This window comes from Nematostella vectensis, chromosome 7, assembly GCF_932526225.1.
Source record: "Nematostella vectensis chromosome 7, jaNemVect1.1, whole genome shotgun sequence".
NCBI classification, from domain to species: Eukaryota; Metazoa; Cnidaria; class Anthozoa; order Actiniaria; family Edwardsiidae; genus Nematostella; species Nematostella vectensis.
In genome coordinates, this window is record NC_064040.1 from 15870656 (window position 1) to 15891297 (window position 20642).

A 20642-nucleotide genomic window follows, 5' to 3' on the forward strand; every position below is an offset into this window, starting at 1 on the left:
GGGCCCTTACGATATTAAATTTTCGCCCTACAGCGCCAAAATATAAAAAAAAAATGACAATGAGGAATGTCATGAGACCGATCATGAGACGGCCGAACTAAGTCAAAACCAAAAAAGAAATAGCTCAGCTTTTCTCTTGCTATTTTAAGTTTTTTTTTTTTTAAGGAAGTTTAACCATAACGCTGAAAACCCCGTTCCCCCAGAACCTCGAAAGTTATTTCTATTAACCTTCGGGACCGCTTACGGTTTTAAAGGTAAAAATTTTAGAACGGGTCGTTTGTTATGTTTATGGAAAATAAATTTCCCACACCTCCTTTATCTGATTTCACAAATTGGCGTGGTATGATATACCTACTTGTGTAAGATTTCCCTTTCTCCTGTAATCTCACTCTCCCATTCCTCATACGTCGCGTCTTCCCAGTACGTGGTCGGTGTTCGGTGTGTAACCGTGTGATCAGCCAATTCATGGCCCTCGGAATGGAGTTTCTCCGCCAAGTAATAATTTGTGTAGTTATGAGAAATGAAAAATGTAGCCGTTATTGGACAGCCGTTTGGATTTGTAAAACCCTTGACAGCATCCTTGTATTGCTCGTAGTTTATAACAGTAATGTCGTCATCGAAAGTTATCATTATAATTTGAGGAGTAAGTGCTGGAGATAGGCCCCCGGGCGGCTGAAAATCATCGCTACAGCGACAATTTGGTGGCTGGCATTTTTCTAGATCACATTTCTCCGCGACATTGGAGTATGATTTTCCTTGGAACCCAGGTACGGTGGCCAGGAAAAGAAAAGCTGTTAGGAGCCTTTGAGACATTGCTCTTAGCGAGTGGGAGTGTGTTTTCGGAAGTGGGATTTATACAAAGAGGGTAGGACAAGTGTATTATCGGTATTTCCGGTTGTTTTTCTCACGTGACCAGGCACGAGAGGCTCGAGGAAACAATGTGACTCCCCACCGGGGCTGTGCTAGAAGCTATTTTGCTATCACTTCAAATCTTTATCACAAATGTTTACAGTAAAGAAGAGAGATCATTTCTATTTTCTATTTAGACCATTTCAAGAAATTTAAAAATAGTAATTAATTCTATAAGAATGAGTATGTGAAAACAGTGTCTGAAATAAAAAAGACTCTCTTCTACCCCGAGGGGTTTTAACGCTCGTTACAGCAGCTGGTTACAAACAGGAAGTCCCGTCTGTAACCGAGCTTCGAACTTTCTTTTACAACAAATACACCTCATTCTAGACCTCTTCCCAGGAAACAACGAAAGACAATAAGCTTAACTCTGCATAGGCTTAAAAATGAGTACAATCGCATGGACATTTGAAGTCGGATTACTCGTTCTGTCGGACGGGTGAAAGAGATGTGATAAGCTCAAAAGAAATTACCGTTCTGCCTACATGTGACCATCTAAAGGACCACCAAAGCGACTGTAGAATGCCCTGATAGTGGTAAGTTTTGCTATGTTATCAATTACCCTTCAATAGTAGGTTGAAATATTTTGAATTCATAAACATATTCGCAAGATCAGTGGCCACCACATGACTTATGTTTTGAAAATTTCTCAACCCTGAAACTAGGCACGCTCATCCTATGACTGTAATAAAACAGATGCGATGTTGTAAATTCGCTATAAATGATTGATATTCTTATAGCAAATTATTTATTATTTATCAGGGAAGTCAAGCATACTTTTTGTAGTGTGTGGGAATACCTTACGAATCATCATCTGTTATTTGATGCGGTCCCCGCGTGATCGCTTTTGGTTTGTTTTGGTAATGTGATCAATCTCAAAAAAGCATGACCTAATAATCACAACAGAAAAAAAATACCATATAAGCATCAAAAACAGCATTAATCAGTTAAATATAGGAAAATACGAAAATATCTTTCCAACATTTTCTTGGCCTCTTCTTCTTTTTTTCTGTAAAATGTCTGAAAACAAAGTGATGGTGACTTCAGCTCTCAGAGAAGACTTTGGAAACATAGGAAAGCTTTATTGCACCCTATTGTTTCAGGCTACCTTTCCTGGCACTTCTTTATTAGAGTGAGTCATTTTACACCACTGTTAACCAACTGTCAGATTTTTCTCACCATTGTTACCATGTTATCATTTTAGGCTAAACATGCAAGCCCAGAAAATAGGCGATCTTCACGATATCTGCAGCAAAGGACAAGTCCTTGAACTAAAACAATATCTTGGAAACCTCAACAATACTCAAATTTTAGAAGAGCATGCTGGCTTTCTTGGATATACTCCTCTGCATCAAGCCACCAGCCGTGGACATGCCGACTGTGTTGCCCTCCTTCTTTGGTATGGAGCAGATGCAAATGCCCCTGCCAATGGAGGTTATACCCCTCTACATCTTGCTGCATCTATGAACTTTGTTGACTGTGTTAAAGAATTGCTGCGCAACGATGCAGACATCTCAGTGCAGGATGGGTTTGGGAAGACTCCTTTTGAAACTGCAGTCATTCATAGGTGTAAGCCAGCTGCAAGAATTCTGAAAAGTGAAGGTAAAATCAAGTTGAATGAGTGTTGAAAAAAGTCTGGCCAACAATTATCTGGATGCTGGAGTTGTGAGTAGAATTGTATGTAGAATATGTCTTAGTTCAAATGGCACTTGGAGAGGTGTCTATAGTAGAGCACTGACTTCCCCAGTGAAAAATTTCTAAAGACCATACCTGTCAACCTCCGAAAATCTCAAGGCTTGAGAATTTTTTGGGGAAGTGGTGGGTTTAACCTTGCAGGTGTTTGCCGTATAGAAAGCTCTCACAAACAAATCTACTTATAGATCTCACGAGGGTGAGGGTGTAAGTAATTATCTATGAGTCAAAAACGAAAAAATTACCAAGAGTGTACATGGTCAAAGGTAATAATAACTGCCCCAAATTTCTTGAAATAAAGCATGAGCACATTAAAAGGTGCACGTATTTGCACAGTCTATAGTCTCTGTTCTTTTTTAGTTGACCATTTCTTTTAGGTATCTTTAAATTCTTCCAGTTGTATTTTTTGAAACATTCCAATTCACCCTATCCAAATCTTCACCAGGCTATGATTTGGCCCAAAAAGTGATAATAAAAAGAACGAAGCACAACAAAATTGCATTTGACACCACTATTTTCAATTTGTTGTTAATGGTTCCTAAGATGGCTGCATTTCCTTGCTCTATTTAACTGCCTTGGCTGTGATGTCAACATAGGTGCTATGTTGAGATCTCTTACTAAGGATGTCAAGTTTAAGATCTGGATCACGTGAGGCCCAGTGTGCTAGCGCATCAGCATAGGGGCATCTCACCTTTCCTAAAACAGGTTCAATTCCTGGTTGAGACATGGATAGTATTTTTCTGTTTCTTGGCCCTGAATTTGACTTGTTGAACATGTGAGCTTACTAGAAGCTTGTTATCCTCAGTTACAAAATCTTACACAAAAATTGCCACAAAGCTTCAGGGAATGGCATTATATAAATCAGGTTTATTTCTTTTCTTACTTTAGTCACTATACCTCCCCTACCATACTCTCACCATGTTTAAAACAATAATGAAGCTAGCGTTTTGTCAACAACAATATAACAAGAGATGAAGTTGTCACACTATGCTTTTCACGATCAGAAATAATCCATACATAGCTTCAGAGTGCTGAAACTTGAAAATATTCTCTTTTTTATAGAAATCAAGAAACTAGCTCGAGAGAATAATCCCCACCTAAAGGAAATCCTACAGTCTATTACTGATAGAGATATCACAGACACTTGCCTGCAGGAGGCTTTATGTGAAGGATGCAAAATGGGCCATGTCAATGCTATCAACTCCATTGCTATTGCTGGTGTTTCTAGGAGACTCAGATTTGAAGAGCGGAATTGTATGCTTGTGACTGTAAAGCTTCATTTTATACCAGTAAGTAACCGCCAAAGTTTTCACCTGGACATCAGCATCATCTTCCTCGACTGTGATGTCTCGCACAACAGTTTGCCACACTTGGCAATCGGCCATGGCAGATGGCAGGTCCTCTGCAGGATCCCCTTGTCCCTTGATAAAGTGGTAGGGAAGGTCAGCCTGGACATAGCTCTTGGTCATGAAAAGCTCATTAGGCTTTTGTAAACTATAAAGAAATGACTAGTGGGGAATAGAAGTGCCCTCCAATATTTGCTAATGTTACTTTATCCCCCCCCCCCCCACTATCATACGTGTATTGCTACGGCACTGTTTGCTGTGTTCATTGATTAAGCATGAATGCGCACTATAAAAGGGGCTTGCCTTAGGCAAGCTGTCACTCGTCATTTAACTTCACTGAGTGCAGAGCTCCGAAGAGAGAAGCCAGAAAGCTATAATAGAGATCAAAATTGGCTAAAAACACACAATTAAAGTAATAACAGTCTATTTACTAGCCTTTTGTTGTAACAAAACAAAAAATAAGGGATGACTAGCTAGGTTTTGAGGTGACGAATTTTGCAAATCTGTTTTTTAACTCAAACGATCGCATGTTGTGTTGTCTCAATGACAATTTTTGTTATTGTTTTTGTAGAGAATTGGCTCCAAACACATTCCTAATTATGCCTGATAGTTCTTTAACATTCTCTTGTATTTTTAAGTTGTCATAGTTTGTTGTACAACTTTACTTTTTGCTATGTTTTCTTCTGGCAGTTTCAGAGGTCCGCACTCAATGAAGTCTAGCTTTGAATTACGACAACTTGTGCGAGAGCTTGCGAAAAAGGGGGCTGAGCTATTCCTTTTATAGTGAGCGTTCATGTTTAACTGCAGATCTTAGACTAGTTAGACTCATTCACATATGTAGTACATATTAGCAGGTTTGTAGACAACATATTGTGTTGTTCTGTATGATGGAACATAACTATGCAACAATTTCAATACCCTCAGGCTCTGTCTGTACTCCTGGTTTGTTATGCCGCTCAAAACAACCTCCTTAAGTTGCTCAAGTACCTGCTTGAAGTCCCCCTTGTCCAGGAGGAGAAAGATGCAGCGCGCCAGCAGATGCCCTTTAGCCAGCAAATACATCCTCTTATCAACAGCATCAGGTGGGTGTGTCATGTAAGGGAGGGGGGTGGTTTACAAACAGCCGTCTTGCCGCCCCCTCCCCCCTTTCCCTTCTTGACAGATGCACTACATTTATTGGGTTAAAAGCTATATTATATTTAGTCTGTAGTACCGACACAACATCTGTATAGGTAATTCTTTGTGTCATCCACGCCATATTTATCTTAGCGTTATTTTTGAAAGCTAGGTCCTTATTTAGGCATGTGTGCTCCCCACGGTAGAGGGTATTGAACATGAAGACGTACTGTAAATGATGTAATAAACGCCCCCTATCTGAAGAACTCCCCCCTAAACTTACAAGTTTGTATTGAACGCCCCTCGCTAACAAACGCCCCCCTCTGAAAAAATCCTCCCTCACGGGCACTTCCCATTTAAGCTGCTGATGTAAAAAGATCAGTAGATAACAGTGGAGCCTCAATATAATGGACACGCTCGGGCCGAAAATATGTTTCCGCTATATGGAAGTGTTTGCCTGATGTTTTTTATATAATACCATGATCACCTCGGTTTCTTTTGTTTCCTGAGGGAGGATTACTAACGAAATTCCCTCGAAAACAATAGGTTCTAAATTTCCCTCATGCATTAATGATGAGGGAGATCTAGCTACTTTCTAAATTTTTATAGATTTTTATAGAGGTTGTCCGTCTAATAAAGGTCCGTTATATCAAGGCTCCATTAAATGTTTGTCCTGTTTTAGGGCGTACTACAAAGCAGACGATTTCCAAGTCGCAGTCCCTCTGCAGCTTGCCTTATACAATGAATACAAAGAAGTGGCCAAAGTGCTACTTCTCTGCTTCAACTGCAACAAGGACTCCAAAGAGATTGACTGGAGGAAGCTAGGCTTGAGAGAACTGGATTCTTCACTTCTGAAGAAAATTCGCTGGCCTGAAAAGCTGGTTCTCTCTTCGAACTTGCTGGCTGGCATCTCCAACAGCATCGTCGACCTTGATAGGCTATGTCGTCTTGATCTTCAGAAGAACAAACTTCGAAAGATCCCGAGTGGCCTGCTCAAAATGACTTGCCTAAAGTACCTGGATCTTTCTGATAACGAGTTAACTGACCTTCCGCGTAAAGAGTGGTCGCCTGTGCTTAAGACATTGTACTTAAGTGGTAACCTACTTGAGACCCTTCCAGATAGCATGGCTTCGGCAAAATTGGTAAACTTGTACTTGGCTCGTAACAGGCTGTACGAAGTGCCGGCGTGTGTGTGCGAGCTACTGACGCTGGAGATATTGGATCTCTCGGATAACAACCGTCTAACACGTCTCCCAGAAAAGATGGGAAAGCTTACTAAGATATCTACTCTGCGTCTTGATAACCTGGAACAGGTAAAGAGATATACCACTTTATTTTATTGATGGTGGCAATCATTAGAGGTGACATCTCTAGCAGTTCACCGTTTGTCTAGCGACATTTTAAATGGTTAAGAAGTTTGCAAGTCGCACACTTTACTTAATATACCCCCCTATCCGAAGCAGTCTCTTATGCTCCGACGAAGGGCTAACGCTCAAAACGTCAGCACAACTACTTTGTTTAACAGAGCCGTTCACCATACTTTTTCAACCTTGTGTTGAATTATGGCTTGTTCGCACCACGCCTACGCTGACCATCTAGTTTTTTTCTACAGCTTGTCGGTAGTCTTTCTACTTATACTATGCAAACAATGTAAAGTTGCATGGGTATACGGGGCGTGTCAGGGTTACATGTTTGGTTCCCCAAGCATTGTTGTTCTCCCGGCAAAAGGAAGAAGGGTTAGGGTGGGTCTAAGGGTGCTGTAACATGTTCTTTTATTCCGTTTTGCATGTACCTGTATTGTAGCTCCTTTCTATGGGTTCGCTTATGAAGTCTTTAAATTAAATTTAAATCAAATTCACTGGAGGATAAGGGGCTTGAAATAAACATTTCAGTAGGAGAACCTGAAAACAATTGCCGATTTCTCGCACATCCTTCTCTACTGTTTAATTGGTAAATGGCGCCTTATGGGGGCTTCAAAAAGATTTTGTCTGTTCCCAGGTCACAGACCCCCCAGAGGAGATTAAGAGGAATGGGGTCAAGACGATAATGTACCTCCGGGCGAAGCTTCGCTCCGCACGAGGCTATTATTCTATGAAGCTGATGCTTGTTGGGCGGGAAGCGCAAGGGAAGACCACCTTGATGCACCGACTGATGTTGGATAACACATACTTCATAAACAGCGCGACAAATGGTAAACTACCACAGGGGCGTTGAAAGCGATGAAAAAAACTATTTTCTCTATTGGCTTACATTGTTTTTGCGTGGATTGCTCTCTGCTGTCTAGCTCGTACGTTCTATTTCATGGTTCGTTTCTTTTCCTTCTTTTTTAAAAAGCCCGCCTCCATTTTAAAGTGCAACCAGTAAAACCGTGAACACCGGAAATATGTATGGAATGTTTGTCCGACCAATCACTTGCGAGATATTCAAACAGTTAACTAGAAACATGTCTCAACAAGTCTCGGCGTCCCAATTTTCGCGTCTGATTCGTCAGAGGACAATTAACATTCCACACATTTTAGGTGTTCACGTTTGTACTGGTTGCACTGTAAATGTCTGGCCTGTTGTGTTTGCCCTTCTCCGTTCCCCCTTGACACAAGGCTGTTCATCAGTTTGGTTCAATATATATAACTCTTGTCAAGCTTATAAAGATTAAGATAATGGCTTTCAGTCCTCATTCGTGGAGAGAGTCGTTCTTCTAAAATTGGTGCTGTTAAATGCTTGATAAATAAGGGTTATAACTATGCATTGTTCTTTTTTTCCCTATTTCTCAGGAATCAGTATGGAAGAATTTCGTCTCAAGAAAGACTTCCTTCACCGAGAGTTTATTTTCAAGATTTGGGATTTCGGCGGCCAGGAGGACTACTACGCCACACATCAGTGTTTCATCTCCACCCTGTCCCTCTACATCCTTGTCTGGAACCTAGAGGAAGGAGAGGAGGGCGCGGCCAGGCTAGAGGGGTGGCTGGACACCATATCAGCACGTGCACCTGGCTCCTCCCTCGTAATCGTCGGCACCCACCTTGACAGAATAAAGAGCAACATCTCAGATTACGGGGAAGATTATGTCTCCCATATGCACAATGTGGTGGTCGAACTGTGCGAGCTTCCAAAGTACAACCGAATTTGTGTTAAGGCCATCAAAGAAGTAAGCTGCGGTTTGGAATCCAGAGAAGGTGAAGGTTCTTGAATGTATATAAAAGATCCATACTCTTTGGCTTTTGTCAGTAAAAATCCTTTTACTGTCTTGATTGATAACTTCCAATAAAGATATCTCTCACTGCATAGCGCTGATAAATCAGAGGGTATAAAATGTGTTCCGTTCAAAATTTGATTGAAAGTGAGAAGCGGTTTTAGCATTCTAGGAATCGTTGGCAAGCGTTCTCAGAATACTAAAAAAAGCCTAAAATGGACTTTGCCTGATTCCCCTTCTCTCCTTATTCCATAACAAATTATTTTATTGAACTTTGTCTACTCGGACAGGGATTGATGACCTAAGAAACAAAATTTATGACATAGCTTCAAGCCTTCTGAAGAGTGGCCCAAACCAGGTAATTGCTATGGCTTTGAATTTTCATTGACATTACATTATTCTTTGCCACTACCGTCCACCATTATAGTAACCTTTCGATTTATAACCCGTTTTAAAACCAGTGTTGTGGCTTGACTAGGACGCTCACGCTTCTATTTGCTCTCTAGGTTCCAGTCATGGGTGAGCCCATACCTCACAGCTACTTTACTGTGGAAGAACTCATCGCTAAGAAGCGAGAGGAGCTGAAGGCTGAGAAGAAGCTTCCCTTTATACACAGGGCGGAATTCGAAGCGTTAGTCACTGACACTACCCGAAGCGATGCACTCGATATTGAGGATCCAGACGACGTCAAGGAAATCACTAAATTCCTCCACGAGCGAGGTAAGAGGGTGGGGAAAGGATATGTCGCTTCTCCCCCTTTTGGCTTGATATTTATGAAAAAATATATGGAATAAAAAAACTTCCACCATTTGTTTATATGGTGTCCCCTCTTTGGGATATTCTAAATCCGATACAAGATTTATGGTGTAGCGTCATCCCTTCTTTTGTTCGCTAATTTTCTCTCATTTTTCAGGCATCGTTATGCACTATGATGACCCAAACCAAGATCTTCAAGATTATTACTTCATTGATCCGGCCTGGCTTTGCGACCTGATGGCCCGGATCGTCACTCTACCGATAGCCAACCCCCACTTCAAAGAAGGAATTCTGTCAAAGGACAAGTTTGAATTCATATTCAGAGACGAAACGTTTCCCTACGAATACTACACACAGTTTGTACGACTACTCAATCGATTTCAAATTGCTTGTTCTCTGGACGAGAACCGGCTGCTGGTTCCATCAAAGCTACCTGAGGAAACACCAAAAGATGCCACTAGTGCAGATCTTCGCTACATAACCGTCAAACGATTTCATTCACTTCCTTTTATGCCGTACGGTTTCTGGGACCGTTTTATTGCAAGGTTTTTGTACTACACAAGGGACATGGTGGTTTCTGGTTGCACGCCTGTGCCATCGCCAGGCAGTCCTGCCTCTATGCTTCGGACTCCTTATGATTTGGATCCGTGCTGCTGCAAGTGTCGTTTGACAAGTGATGAGCCAATCGAAGAAGAAATCAGTGAGACAAGTGACAATGTAGCCACAGAGGACGTCAACGCCCACGAGGACCCTGAAAATTGCACTGGGGACGAAAACCGCAATGAAGTGACTGATGGGCTGGACCCGTATGCGAGGTACGTTCTTGAAGAAGACGTCGACGGCGTTTATATAAATGGTGTGTGGTTTAGCGGGATCACAAAAAATGGTGAAGATTCCAGTAGTGATGAGGACTGTAGTGATGACTACGAGGACTATGAAGAGTCAAGTTTCAATTCAAAAGACTCTGGGACCCCGTATAGAATACAAGTTATCCGACAAAATGGCTATGCTAAGCGATTTGTTGAAAAGCGAGCTGCGTCGGGAAGGAAAAGGAAACCACTTTCCCAGTCCTTCACTTCAGGAGAGCTACAAGCTGGTCTCAAACAAAACAGGTCTGCCCGTTTAAAAAAGAGCACATCAAACTCGTTACCAAAGCATTTACCCCAACGAAAGGAGATTGGGTCTCCAGCTGTCAGCCCGCTTTCAGCATCGCTAAACGGTTACCACCACGAGGCTGTGGTTCGGAGCGTAGGAAATGTATCTACATCACTTTCAGATCGAGGGACCTCATTTGAAAGCCGTGATCAAGCTAGAATTTTCTCTCACCAAGACGCGCCATCCTCGTGTCCCCATGTGGGATTCGGGACATCGAATACAATAGCATCTGGAGATCGATTCCATCAACAGCCAGGATCATCCGAAGATGATAGTTCGCTTCTTTCAACAAGTTCTTCGAATGGCGAGCAGGAAATTGAATCGAAGGTTCCCTCTACAGCAAGTGAATCAGTGAAAGGAGTTCTCTCTCCTACGCCTAGCCAGGACGAGGTATTTCTGCCAGAAAACAGCCGTGAAAAAGAGGGTCTTCATCCACAGCAACTTGATTTCGAAGAAAGAAACGCATCATCCAATATCGAAGAAAACGTCGAGGAAGCATCGAGTGCAGAAGGTGTTGTCCAGGAAAATTCAACAAGACGCTCTCGGATTTTAGATTTCTTGGAATGTCCAGTACATGAGCCAAACTGTCCATGCCTGAAAGAACACCAGGCCGGCTCTATTCCTGAGCTACCAAGTGATTTACCGACATTGATTGACAGGCATTTTCTGCGTTGCTGGCGATCAGGGGTGTGCTTGAGTCACCAAGATACGAATTTGTTTGTAAAAGTGTCCCACATTGGTGATCCGCAAGACAAAAGCCGTGAACTAATCGTCACTGAGGTCAGCCCAAACCGCCTCGGCAGAAGAATACTGAGCTACGTCGTTGATCACATCGATACATTGATCCGTGAATGGTATCCCGATCTCTCATTCACGGATGGCAGAGAGCTCAAAGTACGGCAAGCGATACCGTGTACAGTTTGCGAGCGACTAGGAACCACGCCTACAATGTTCCCTTTTGTGCAGTGCCAAGCCCAGAGCTCAATTTCGGACTCTATTCCCTGCCCCAATCACCCTGAAGTAGAGCTGAATCTCCACCTTGTTGCCCCAGACATTATGCTCCACGATGTAGACCCGGATCTACTGCTCTCCACAGAGGAAATCAAATACGAAAACACGGAATCTAATCTAATTGGAAGCGGGGGGTTCGGTAAAGTTGTTGTGCGTGGGGAATGTCGCGGTCAGCCTGTTGCCATTAAGTTCTTTGACAAATGCGATGATGAAATTGATCCTTTGAGACATTATTTCGAGGCGCGCAAGGAATTGAATGTGCTACGCCGAGTCCGGCAGCACCCTTACTTGATCAACATCATTGGGGTGTCTCTACGACCTCTCTGTCTCGTTCTTGAACTCGCAGAGAAAGGAAACCTGTCGGAATCACTGTCCAGCCCGATTCCGATCCACAGGATTGTGTTGTTTCGTATTGCTTACCAGATTGCGGACGCCCTTGCGTATCTACACACACTTGGAGTAATCTACCGTGACTTAAAACCAGAAAACATTCTGGTATGGTCTCTTAACGAAGGGGATGACCTGTACGTCAAGCTTATTGACTTTGGGACAGCAAACTTCGCTACATCTGCTGGCTTGATATCCATGAAGGGAACGTCGGGTAACCATGCTCCTGAGATGCTTGACGTCGAAAAGAGGGAATACACCGAGCAGGTAGACATCTACTCGTACGCTATTTTGCTCTACCAGATCATCACTCGAAAACTACCGTTTACGGAGCTGAAACGCGAACCTGAAATAAACCAAGCGGTGGTGAATGGTGAAAGACCCAAGTGGAGAGATTGTCCCGTCGCATTCTACGGGCTACCGTCCTTGACTGAGCTTATGCTTGAGTGCTGGGTCAGCAAACCAACTAGGCGACCAAAGTCAGGAGATATTACTCAGCAAGTCAAGATGCCCGCCTTCCAGCTTGTCCTCGGGAAGATGCATGTTCCATCGGAGCAATCAGTCAGGCATGCCTGCGTGGTACCGAATGCCAAGGAAATCTGGATTGCTTGCTTTGATCACACTGGGAACACCGTGTTGGTTTTTGACTACGATCATCTCGCTTTAAAGCACACATTCTCAGTAGATACATTTCAGGAAACCATCGACGCCTTCAAGGTGCAGTGTATGCATCTCGTAGGAGATCAGATGTTGATTGCTTTTCGAGGAAGCGATAATTTTATCAACGCATACTCTACAGGAGCTAAATATAAGCTGCTATGGAGCATCAGGTTTAACGAGAACATTACTTGTTTGTCCTCCGATGGGAAGTACCTATTTGTTGGTATGAATGAAGGCGTGGTCAGAATCGTGCAAAGAAAGGACGTAAAGAAACACGAGAACAGACGATCAGATGTCAACATTAAAGTTGAGCGCCACCGAATCTTGTCCCTGATCGCCGTTGGGGACAGGTTATGGGTATCCTCTAGCAAGTACGTCTATACGTATTTCACCAAAGCTTGCGAGATGGAGGCATTTGACATGGAGTCCATGTGGTACGGGGGGATTGAGGGCTTTGAGGAGAGCCCCCAGACTCAGATGAGCAATTTAACTGTTTCTTTCGACGGTCTTCATGTCTGGACAACGTGTCGCTGTGTGCTTACCAAGTGGTGCCTGGAGACGAGGCAGAGAATATTCGACCTTGACTGCTCAGCTGTTATTCAGGGGATCTCCTCAGGCGGGCTTACTATCCAGGAGAGGGACGCGGACATAGTCTGCCTGGCGCCTGCACTGGACACTGTCTGGGTCGGTACGGGCAGTGGTCACATCCTGATTTGCAAATCGGAAGAGGCACGCCTCATCACTTGGTTCCGCCCATTCCAGGAAGTGCGCACCCTGTCATTGTGCACTGGCCCTGGTCCGTATGGCACGGAACAGTGCTTTGTCGTCAGCACAGGAAAGGGTCTACGCGGGGATGGGCTGGGTACTAGTAACCCCATAGTGTGCCCGTTGACCCCCGAGAGGGTCCACGAGGTTCAAGATGAAATGGTTATCCGCAAAAATGAGGAGGCCCGCGCTAAGACTCGCAAGCGAAGCCTATCTGCTCCTAAGCTGAAAAGCGGAAGTAGCGTTGACAACGAGGATGGAGGTATGGGAGCTCGTATTGTTTATAAGTCAACGATGATTGTGTGGGAGGCGCTAACCGCCAACGTGCTGGAGAGGATTGAGCACAAGAGTGGGCGTGTCATTAACCACGCGTTTTACGAAAAAGTACAGAATAGCCACACGTCGTGCCAGGCCACTGATGAAGTACTTAGATAGAGGTTCCACTGGGACTGAACTGATAATTTGCGTAAACCCAAAGAATCATTGAGCTTGTTATAACGTCACGTGATCCTGTTAGAGTTCAAGCTGCTGAAATCCACAATCTTTTGCGAGCTCTCCAAAGTATTTCGTAGCTCAGTGGTAGATTTATTGCATTGATATATTACGTTTATCGATGTAAACTGAACAGTAACAATTTTATTTATTCATTTAAAGACATAATGACAATCTACACACAGTCAAATAGCAGACATACAGACCAATAGCTAAAAAAATGTTTGGACTAATTACGAAAAATAAATAGTTACAAAGGATTTGATATCAGATTCGAAAAGTTTGATGTTGAAATTGATGTTGAATATAAAGTAGAAAATTCAAGTTATGACAGATTAAACTGGAGTTCTCAATCAGGTTAACTCTTTAACCGTAAAATGACAAGTAGAAAATGGGACTTCTCCATGTAAACAAAAAAATATTTTATCTTAGGATAATTTTTTTACAGCTCTAAAAGCTTGTTAGATATTTTTGGCTTTTAAAAAAGTTGTAAATAGTATAGCGCTCATAAAAAAGCAGCATCGTACATTGACAAATAAAGAACAAACAATAATGATATTTCCCTGTTTGGTCTGTGATCTTTAGGCTGGGTAATCTTAAAGCTTAAAGCCGCATTGTCACCAGTTTACTTCCGGTCGATTACCTAACAATATCCGATGATTTTTAACGGAAAACGCGAAAAATATTTCAAAATATTGAAAGCAGTGTGTCTATTGAAAGTTTCTTTGAGGATGTGTTTGATAATTTAGAGCGGATGGCCTGTTAAATATTTCGGATTCTAATAGATTCGTTTGTCTTTTAACGGTTGAGGTTTCCGTCGGACCTCCGAAAGTAAACTGATGACAATGCGGCTTTAAGGTTTCTAAGTGGAAGGAGTGGATATTTTTTTAATTTTGTTATTTTTGCCGTTTAAAAGAGCTATACCACGTGTTTCCCGAGAGTCACGGAGAGGCGGAAGCTAGCCTGGAGAATTCCACATGAATCCTTATGATCTTCTTATTCCCATGCTTCATGATCCTCACTGTTAGCATAGGATAACACCCCGGAAAAACGGAAAAATCACAACACCCCTTAAGGGATAGCATTTGGTAAGCAGCGCATGAGTTGATTAGTTTTATACCTTATTAAAAAAATAGGACGATCACCTACGTCCACTTTTATGGAGAGTCACCTCCCCCCCTAGCTTTCTAGGTTTCCTGTTGTTCTTTTTTTTTTTTTTTTTAATTGAACTGGCTAGCAGATCCTACCCTATTGAGAAAAAGGCCATTCCAGCTTGCACATTACCATAGCAATGTACCACAGCTTCCAGAATGCAGCGCGCGCTTTTTAAGCTTGAACCAAACCTAGTAGGTTTCCATGTCGAGTATTTCGCGCTTCGAAAGGTGCCAACGATATGCGCGCGCTCATCAGACCTGCTGCTCATGTAATCAATGCACGCGCGTAACGAAATGTTGTGATGATGAAAGCACGCGAAATGTAATCACAATGCTGAACTAAAACAAAGAAGAGTGGACTAGTGGTCTTGCGTCCATTGTAATAGTATGGAGCTGATTTCTCAAGCAATACAGAATCCACGTTGTGAAGTAAAGACTCTAGCGGAGGCACAACAGAGCAAAATCCTGCAGTTACAAGCGTCGCTAGAACTCAAAGATGTCAAACTCTCTGCCATGACGGAAAACTACCACAATGAAAAAAACAAACGAAAAACTGCCGAAAGTCTATTTGAAGATGAAAGAACCAAAAACACAGAATTGAAAAACAGTTGTAACGCTCTGCAGGAACAGATAGCAGCGCTGGAATTTGAGCTCGATGAACTTAAAATTGCTAGCACGAGTGAAGATCCGGGATCACAAGAGGTGCTTGAAGAAGTTGAACAAGCTCAAAATCAGATTGACGGGTATTCTTTGGATAAAGAGGCAGAACTGCAGATACGCTGCCTAGAGGCTTTGAAGGAACAGCTTGTAAATGAGCAAAGTCGATCCAACTTTTTGGAATTCAGAGTCAGTGAGCTAGAAGAGAGTTTGCAGGATGTATTCGATGGAAGATGCGCTTTGGAGGAAAGTTTTAAACAAGAGACAGAGTGGTTAAGAAACATGTTGCAGCAAGAGAGGGAACTTAATGCCACGTTGAGTAGTGAAAGCGATAGAAATATTGAAGAACTCCAAAAGCGCGTCTCAGAAATGGACTTGCTCAACTGTAAGCTTCAGAAATACAAGGATCGTGTTTATCGGGGCGAAAAGAAGCAAGATTCAAGCTTGAGCCCACAAGACGACACACAACCGGTTGGAATAAGTTTAGAAAGGGATGTAACTTTGCCAAATTTGCAGCGGCAGCTTGAAGCCGCGCATGAGCAGCTTGCTCTTTTGCGTTTTGGGTTGAAGAAAAAAGAATCGGAGACATTTGAGGCACCGGCCCTTATCAGTACGATTACAAAGCCTAGTATGTCAACGTCTGTCCAAGGTAACATGTATAGCCCTGGTATGTCAACGCCGGTTCAAGCTAACATTACTAGCCCTGGTATGTCAACGCCGGTTCAAGGTAACATGACAAGCCTTGGTATGTCAACGCCGGTTCAAGGTGCAGAGAGCAAAGTCAAAAGCCCTCCGGAAAACACAGAGCGCATACCAGTGAAAGTATTTGCCAACAGAAATTATCGAATTCGAATTGCAAGGCTAATTTGGGAAGGAATGGCCAACTTTCAAAGTAAAACTTATGAATGTAAATTAGCAGCAAAAAACTGACCTGCTCGAAGAATGATTTAGCTTTCGAAGTAATAAACGATATTTTATTTGTATTAAGTGCTTGTAAGGCTTTGTTAAAACACACAGGAGGTATGCATCCTCGCGCGCAAGGAACCATTCCCCGTGGGGGGGAGGGAACTCGTCCTATCTTTTAGGGTATAAAATTTCGACCAACTGCTATCCCTTAGCGATTGTTGAAGGATTTTTCCGATTCTGCTATCTCTCCAGGGTTAAAAATTCTTTTGACCAAACCCAATTTGCATCTCTTAGGGTTAAGAATTTCTGTTGACCACACTCAAAGTTCCATCCCTTACGGCTAAAACTGATTTTGCCGACGATCATCCCCGTCTGTTTTTATAGGAGTCCCCCAGGGGGTCCACCACTCTCTTAACCAAGAGTCAAGGAAGGAAAAGCATCAAATGCGTCAATTTAATTTCGCGAAAATTTTGTGAGTACACACAAAACCTTTTGGTGAAATACTATCCGTTTAAAATGCTTTTTTTATGTGTCTAATAGTTCTCAAATTTATGGCAAGCCAAAATGAACTTGTAATCGATATCGGATCGACAAGAAATCAATATCGCATCGATATCTTGTGTTCGCAAATGTACACTAAAGGAGGTCAGCTGACGTTTTCATCTCTTTCCGTTCGCTAAGCGTTCTCTGAAACTCGAGCTATAATCGATCAACTTCGACTATCGGTTGCCAAAACTGAATTAGCAAATTCTCGTACTCGACTGTTATGCACCAGTCAAAGTATATTTTATGCCCCACCTGTGGGGTAAAACATTGAGAAAAATGTCATACCCCCTGGGAACTTTAGTGATCATATTTTCGTGATCCGTGAACGGTTTTTTTTATCCTGAATCGTGAAAAGGATAATAGGCCTTATCACCGCCATTTTGACGGGTAGGGAAAGCACCTGAAAAAAGTGACATTCAGTCAGAATCCACACTCAGATTACAGCAAAGTCGTGGCTCGTATCCACCAAGCGAAAATTGCAACTTCAAGATAGGAAATCTGGTGGCTAAAAGTTCTCTTGAAATCAAGCATTTGTATTACAATTTTCTAATACAAATCATGAGAAAAGGAACATGAGAAATATTAAATGTTCAAATATCTCGCTTACTTCCTGGGTTAGAGCTATTATACTCGGACGATTTCTGAAAGGATTCTTTGCTAGTAGCTAAAGTTCTATATCATCATTTTATTTATAGGCTCAATATTTCTACTATGTTTTGACGAAGGAAATTCTGACTGAATCTCACCGATTTTCTGCTTTGCCTAGCAGACATGCAAAATCGCCGTGATGCCTGAATTGCGTGAATCGTGCTTATGCATCACGCTTACTCAATAGCTAGCACCTGTGACATGCTGAGCGTCTCCAGTCTTAGATAAGTGCAAGTAAGAGTTTTCCTTCTATAGGCTATCCTTTATTTATTTATTTTTTTAATTTTTCATGGTTCGTTTATTCTCTCAGAAAGAGATGGGGAAAACTTGAAGAAGAGATCCCCCTTTGCCGCTGGATAACTGACCGTCATCTTGTTTTTTGAAGGCGAATCTCCGGCTCAAGAGGGCCGGCGCTGCATAGAGGGGAGTGACAAATTAAGGTAATCCCCCCCCCCCCCCCCCTAGTGGGGACGAAAAGAGCTGCTAAATAGGTGCTTAATCCCAACCAAAGGCCCACATATTGCGGTGTGTGTGTGTGGGGGGGGGGGGGGGGGGGTGAATTGGCATATACTTTGGTAATCTCAAAACTCGAACTGCTATTGCCAAAGCTCGATTAATAATTTCGTCAGTTAGACCTTCGATTGCAAAACTCGACCATTTACTGAAACTCGATCACTTAATGAAAGCAAGAGACCATGATGTCTCTTGATGAAAGTCATTACACTTTTGACTCGACCACTTAATGAAAGCAAGAGACCATGATGTCTCTTGATGAAAGTCATTACACTTTTGACCTTGGCTGGCCATACCAGTCCATCATCCTCGTCATCATCCTCGCACACACTTCACTTTAGCAATGCTCATAAGGTAGATTGTCAGTTTCAATTCCCCAAAATCAAACAAATAATGTCGCGTGTAGCGAAATCGGCATCTCAATCGCGGAATTTTATAGACCTCGCGGAAAGGAACCGGTGTGAGAATAACCCACCACAGGGTGCCCAAGATGCCAGTAGAGGAGTAAAATACGCAGGAAGCCCAGTTTCAATACGTTTACAATATGGCGGCAGACATTGAACATTGCAACTGGCTTGATATTTCTCTAGAAACCTTTACAAATTTTACCGAAAAACCCGTGAAAATACTGCTTTCAGATAACAGGACTATCGCAGGATGGGTGTTTTGTGTGGATCCTGTTTCAAAGTCTGTAATCCTGTCACAAAATACCGAAGGGGCCTGGAGTAATTCAGTGGTTCTCGGACATGCTATCAAACATATGGAAATACAGCAAGAGCTAGAATACCAGAAGCCTGACTTCGAGAAGTTATATCCCTACAGACAACTTGAAGCGAATGGACACGATTTAGAGAAGAGAAAATCAAATGTTGTCCGATGGTTGGAGAAAAATAGACTGTCGGTTACTGTTAAAGATGAGCTGGTTTGTGTTCTTGGTGTACTGTGTATTGAACCGCCGTATAATCAGGAAAGTTGTAGATCCAGCAATGTTATTATATTACAACGAATACAGAAACTTATTCAGAATATGCCCGTTCCAGAGGAAACTGTTTGAGTGCACCATTGTCAGCAAGTGTACAGCTGCATTGCCATTAGTTAAAAAGGAATAGGGTCAGGTTATATCCACCACTCGGTGGTTATAAGCCAGTTCAGGGTTTAAGAAAAGACTCGGGGAGACTGGGTAAAATCGATAGAATCGGGCCAAATGAGCCATTTTGCAGAAGAGTTTGTCTGCGGGGAGAAGGAGAAAAATCTTCCCTAAAAAGCCGTTTTACAAGATATGGGAAAACCAAACACATTCATGTGTTGCACACTTATTGTTTTAATTTTCGACCACGTTTTGTTATGAACACAGCCCAATAAATTTTTTTACAGATAGATTTACTTCGCTCAGTGAGCTAATTTGGTCAACTTCAGCTTGCAAAACATGGATGAAAACACACAACAACAATTAACTTTGGTACCTCAGGTAAAAACGAAATGATTTTTGTCCACAAAATTCAAGTAACATTTTTGCTAAACATCTAAGAACAATATTGATTTGAATTTTAAGGCATAAAAATTGAAATGGCACTTTTATCGATGCATTTTATATTCCAATTCAGAGTTCGCCGATTAACTTTTACAGTATTTGAGTGAAGGAATGACTCAGAGTACTCAGAAAATCGCTCAATAGAAACACCTTTTCAACCTAATTCATCCTGAATTGCCCACTATAAGTGCAATAAAGTCCTCACGTGGGGCAATGAATGATTTTACCATATCTTTTAAAGCTATTTTGTAGACAGGATTTTTCTCCAAGACCGCAATACAAACTCTTTTTTGAAATCGCTCTTTTGGTCCGAAAGAGCACAGTCCCTCACGCCATTTCCTAAACTCTGAACTGGCTTATTAGACGAAGGGGTCTTAGTCTTGCAACCACCGACCATAAGGCTCAAAGTAAATATGGCCATCACATACTGGCATGGTTTGAAAGTTATGAATATTTAATTATATATGTATATTTGATAGGTAATTATTGTTGGAATAAATAAAGGTTCTATCAGCCACATCTTAGTGTTAAGAATCGCTTTGACAACACACAATAGGCTTATTCTTATGGACTCTGTATTTATGGGTTCCCTCAGGACCTATGGTAAATTTAGAAACTCAAATGTCACTGTGACTATCAACCTTAAACATCTAATGAATTTACAGACAGCCCAATCTCATAGTTTGTTATTTGTATTTCTATATATTTTATATTTGTCTTCTTTTTTATTGGGCCCCTTATTAAAGGCCACAATAAAGAATGCACTTCTATGCATGCATGAAAAAAAAACTAAATCAAATAAAGGCAAATTCAAATAAGACATCCATTTTTATTTCACAACACACATTCCTAGAGCGATTCAACAATTTTATAAACAAATTGTCAGCTTGGGATGTCTGTAGTGAATTTGGTCTAACATTTCTTAAACGGGTAAGGGCTCTACTTGGTGGTGTACGGAGACTATTAAACTTTTAACCCATTGACTCCTGGCTTTTTTGGAGCTGAATTTACAAAAAACAGACTGAAAACAGATACCTCCCCCCCTATTCTGAGTTTTATACAGCCCGTCAAAGTCAAACACAGCTGCACCTAGTCAGCGGTATCCAAGCTTTCCAACAGTGCTTTGCGGTCCCCACTTTTAATCCCTCGTCGATGTGCTGAAGCCAGCACAAGTTGATGGTTGCTTGTATTTTTCATCAAAAATACAG

The 20642-nt window shown here is 42.0% G+C and overlaps 3 protein-coding genes across 5 annotated transcripts in view; 2 read left to right on the plus strand and 1 right to left on the minus strand.

The window, feature by feature from the left end:
• Positions 1-850, minus strand: part of LOC5502520 (chitin deacetylase 8) — a 6240-nt gene extending 5390 nt beyond the window's left edge. The window contains exon 1 of the mRNA XM_001623648.3: positions 356-850. Within this exon, the coding sequence (XP_001623698.2) occupies positions 356-813 (458 nt within the window). The 5' untranslated portion in view covers positions 814-850. The remainder of the gene's footprint in view (positions 1-355) is intronic.
• Positions 1-14037, plus strand: part of LOC116609930 (leucine-rich repeat serine/threonine-protein kinase 2) — a 16812-nt gene extending 2775 nt beyond the window's left edge. Inside the window, exons 1-10 of one of the 3 annotated variants that reach the window (XM_032370761.2) lie at positions 844-1445; positions 2114-2511; positions 3664-3890; positions 4872-5029; positions 5746-6376; positions 7062-7254; positions 7835-8236; positions 8544-8611; positions 8760-8973; positions 9167-14037. In XM_032370761.2, coding sequence (XP_032226652.2) covers positions 2121-2511; positions 3664-3890; positions 4872-5029; positions 5746-6376; positions 7062-7254; positions 7835-8236; positions 8544-8611; positions 8760-8973; positions 9167-13422 — 6540 coding nt within the window. In that variant the 5' untranslated portion in view covers positions 844-1445; positions 2114-2120 and the 3' untranslated portion in view covers positions 13423-14037. Of the gene's footprint in view, positions 1-843; positions 1446-2113; positions 2512-3663; positions 3891-4871; positions 5030-5745; positions 6377-7061; positions 7255-7834; positions 8237-8543; positions 8612-8759; positions 8974-9166 lie in introns of those variants that run through there. The other 2 variants (XM_032370762.2, XM_032370760.2) reach the window with 2 other exon arrangements.
• Positions 14038-17953: 3916 nt separating this feature from the next.
• LOC5502521 (gem-associated protein 6) lies at positions 17954-19951 on the plus strand. The gene has a single exon (XM_001623641.3). The coding sequence runs from the start codon at positions 18448-18450 to the stop codon at positions 18955-18957; it is 510 nt and encodes a 169-aa protein (XP_001623691.3). The 5' UTR covers positions 17954-18447; the 3' UTR covers positions 18958-19951.
• The last annotated feature ends 691 nt before the right edge of the window (positions 19952-20642 follow it).

What these genes read in the sequence shown, in the direction of transcription:
- LOC5502521 (XM_001623641.3), top strand. Translation starts at nt 18,448, where the DNA reads ATGGCGGCAGACATTGAACATTGCAACTGGCTTGATATTTCTCTAGAA.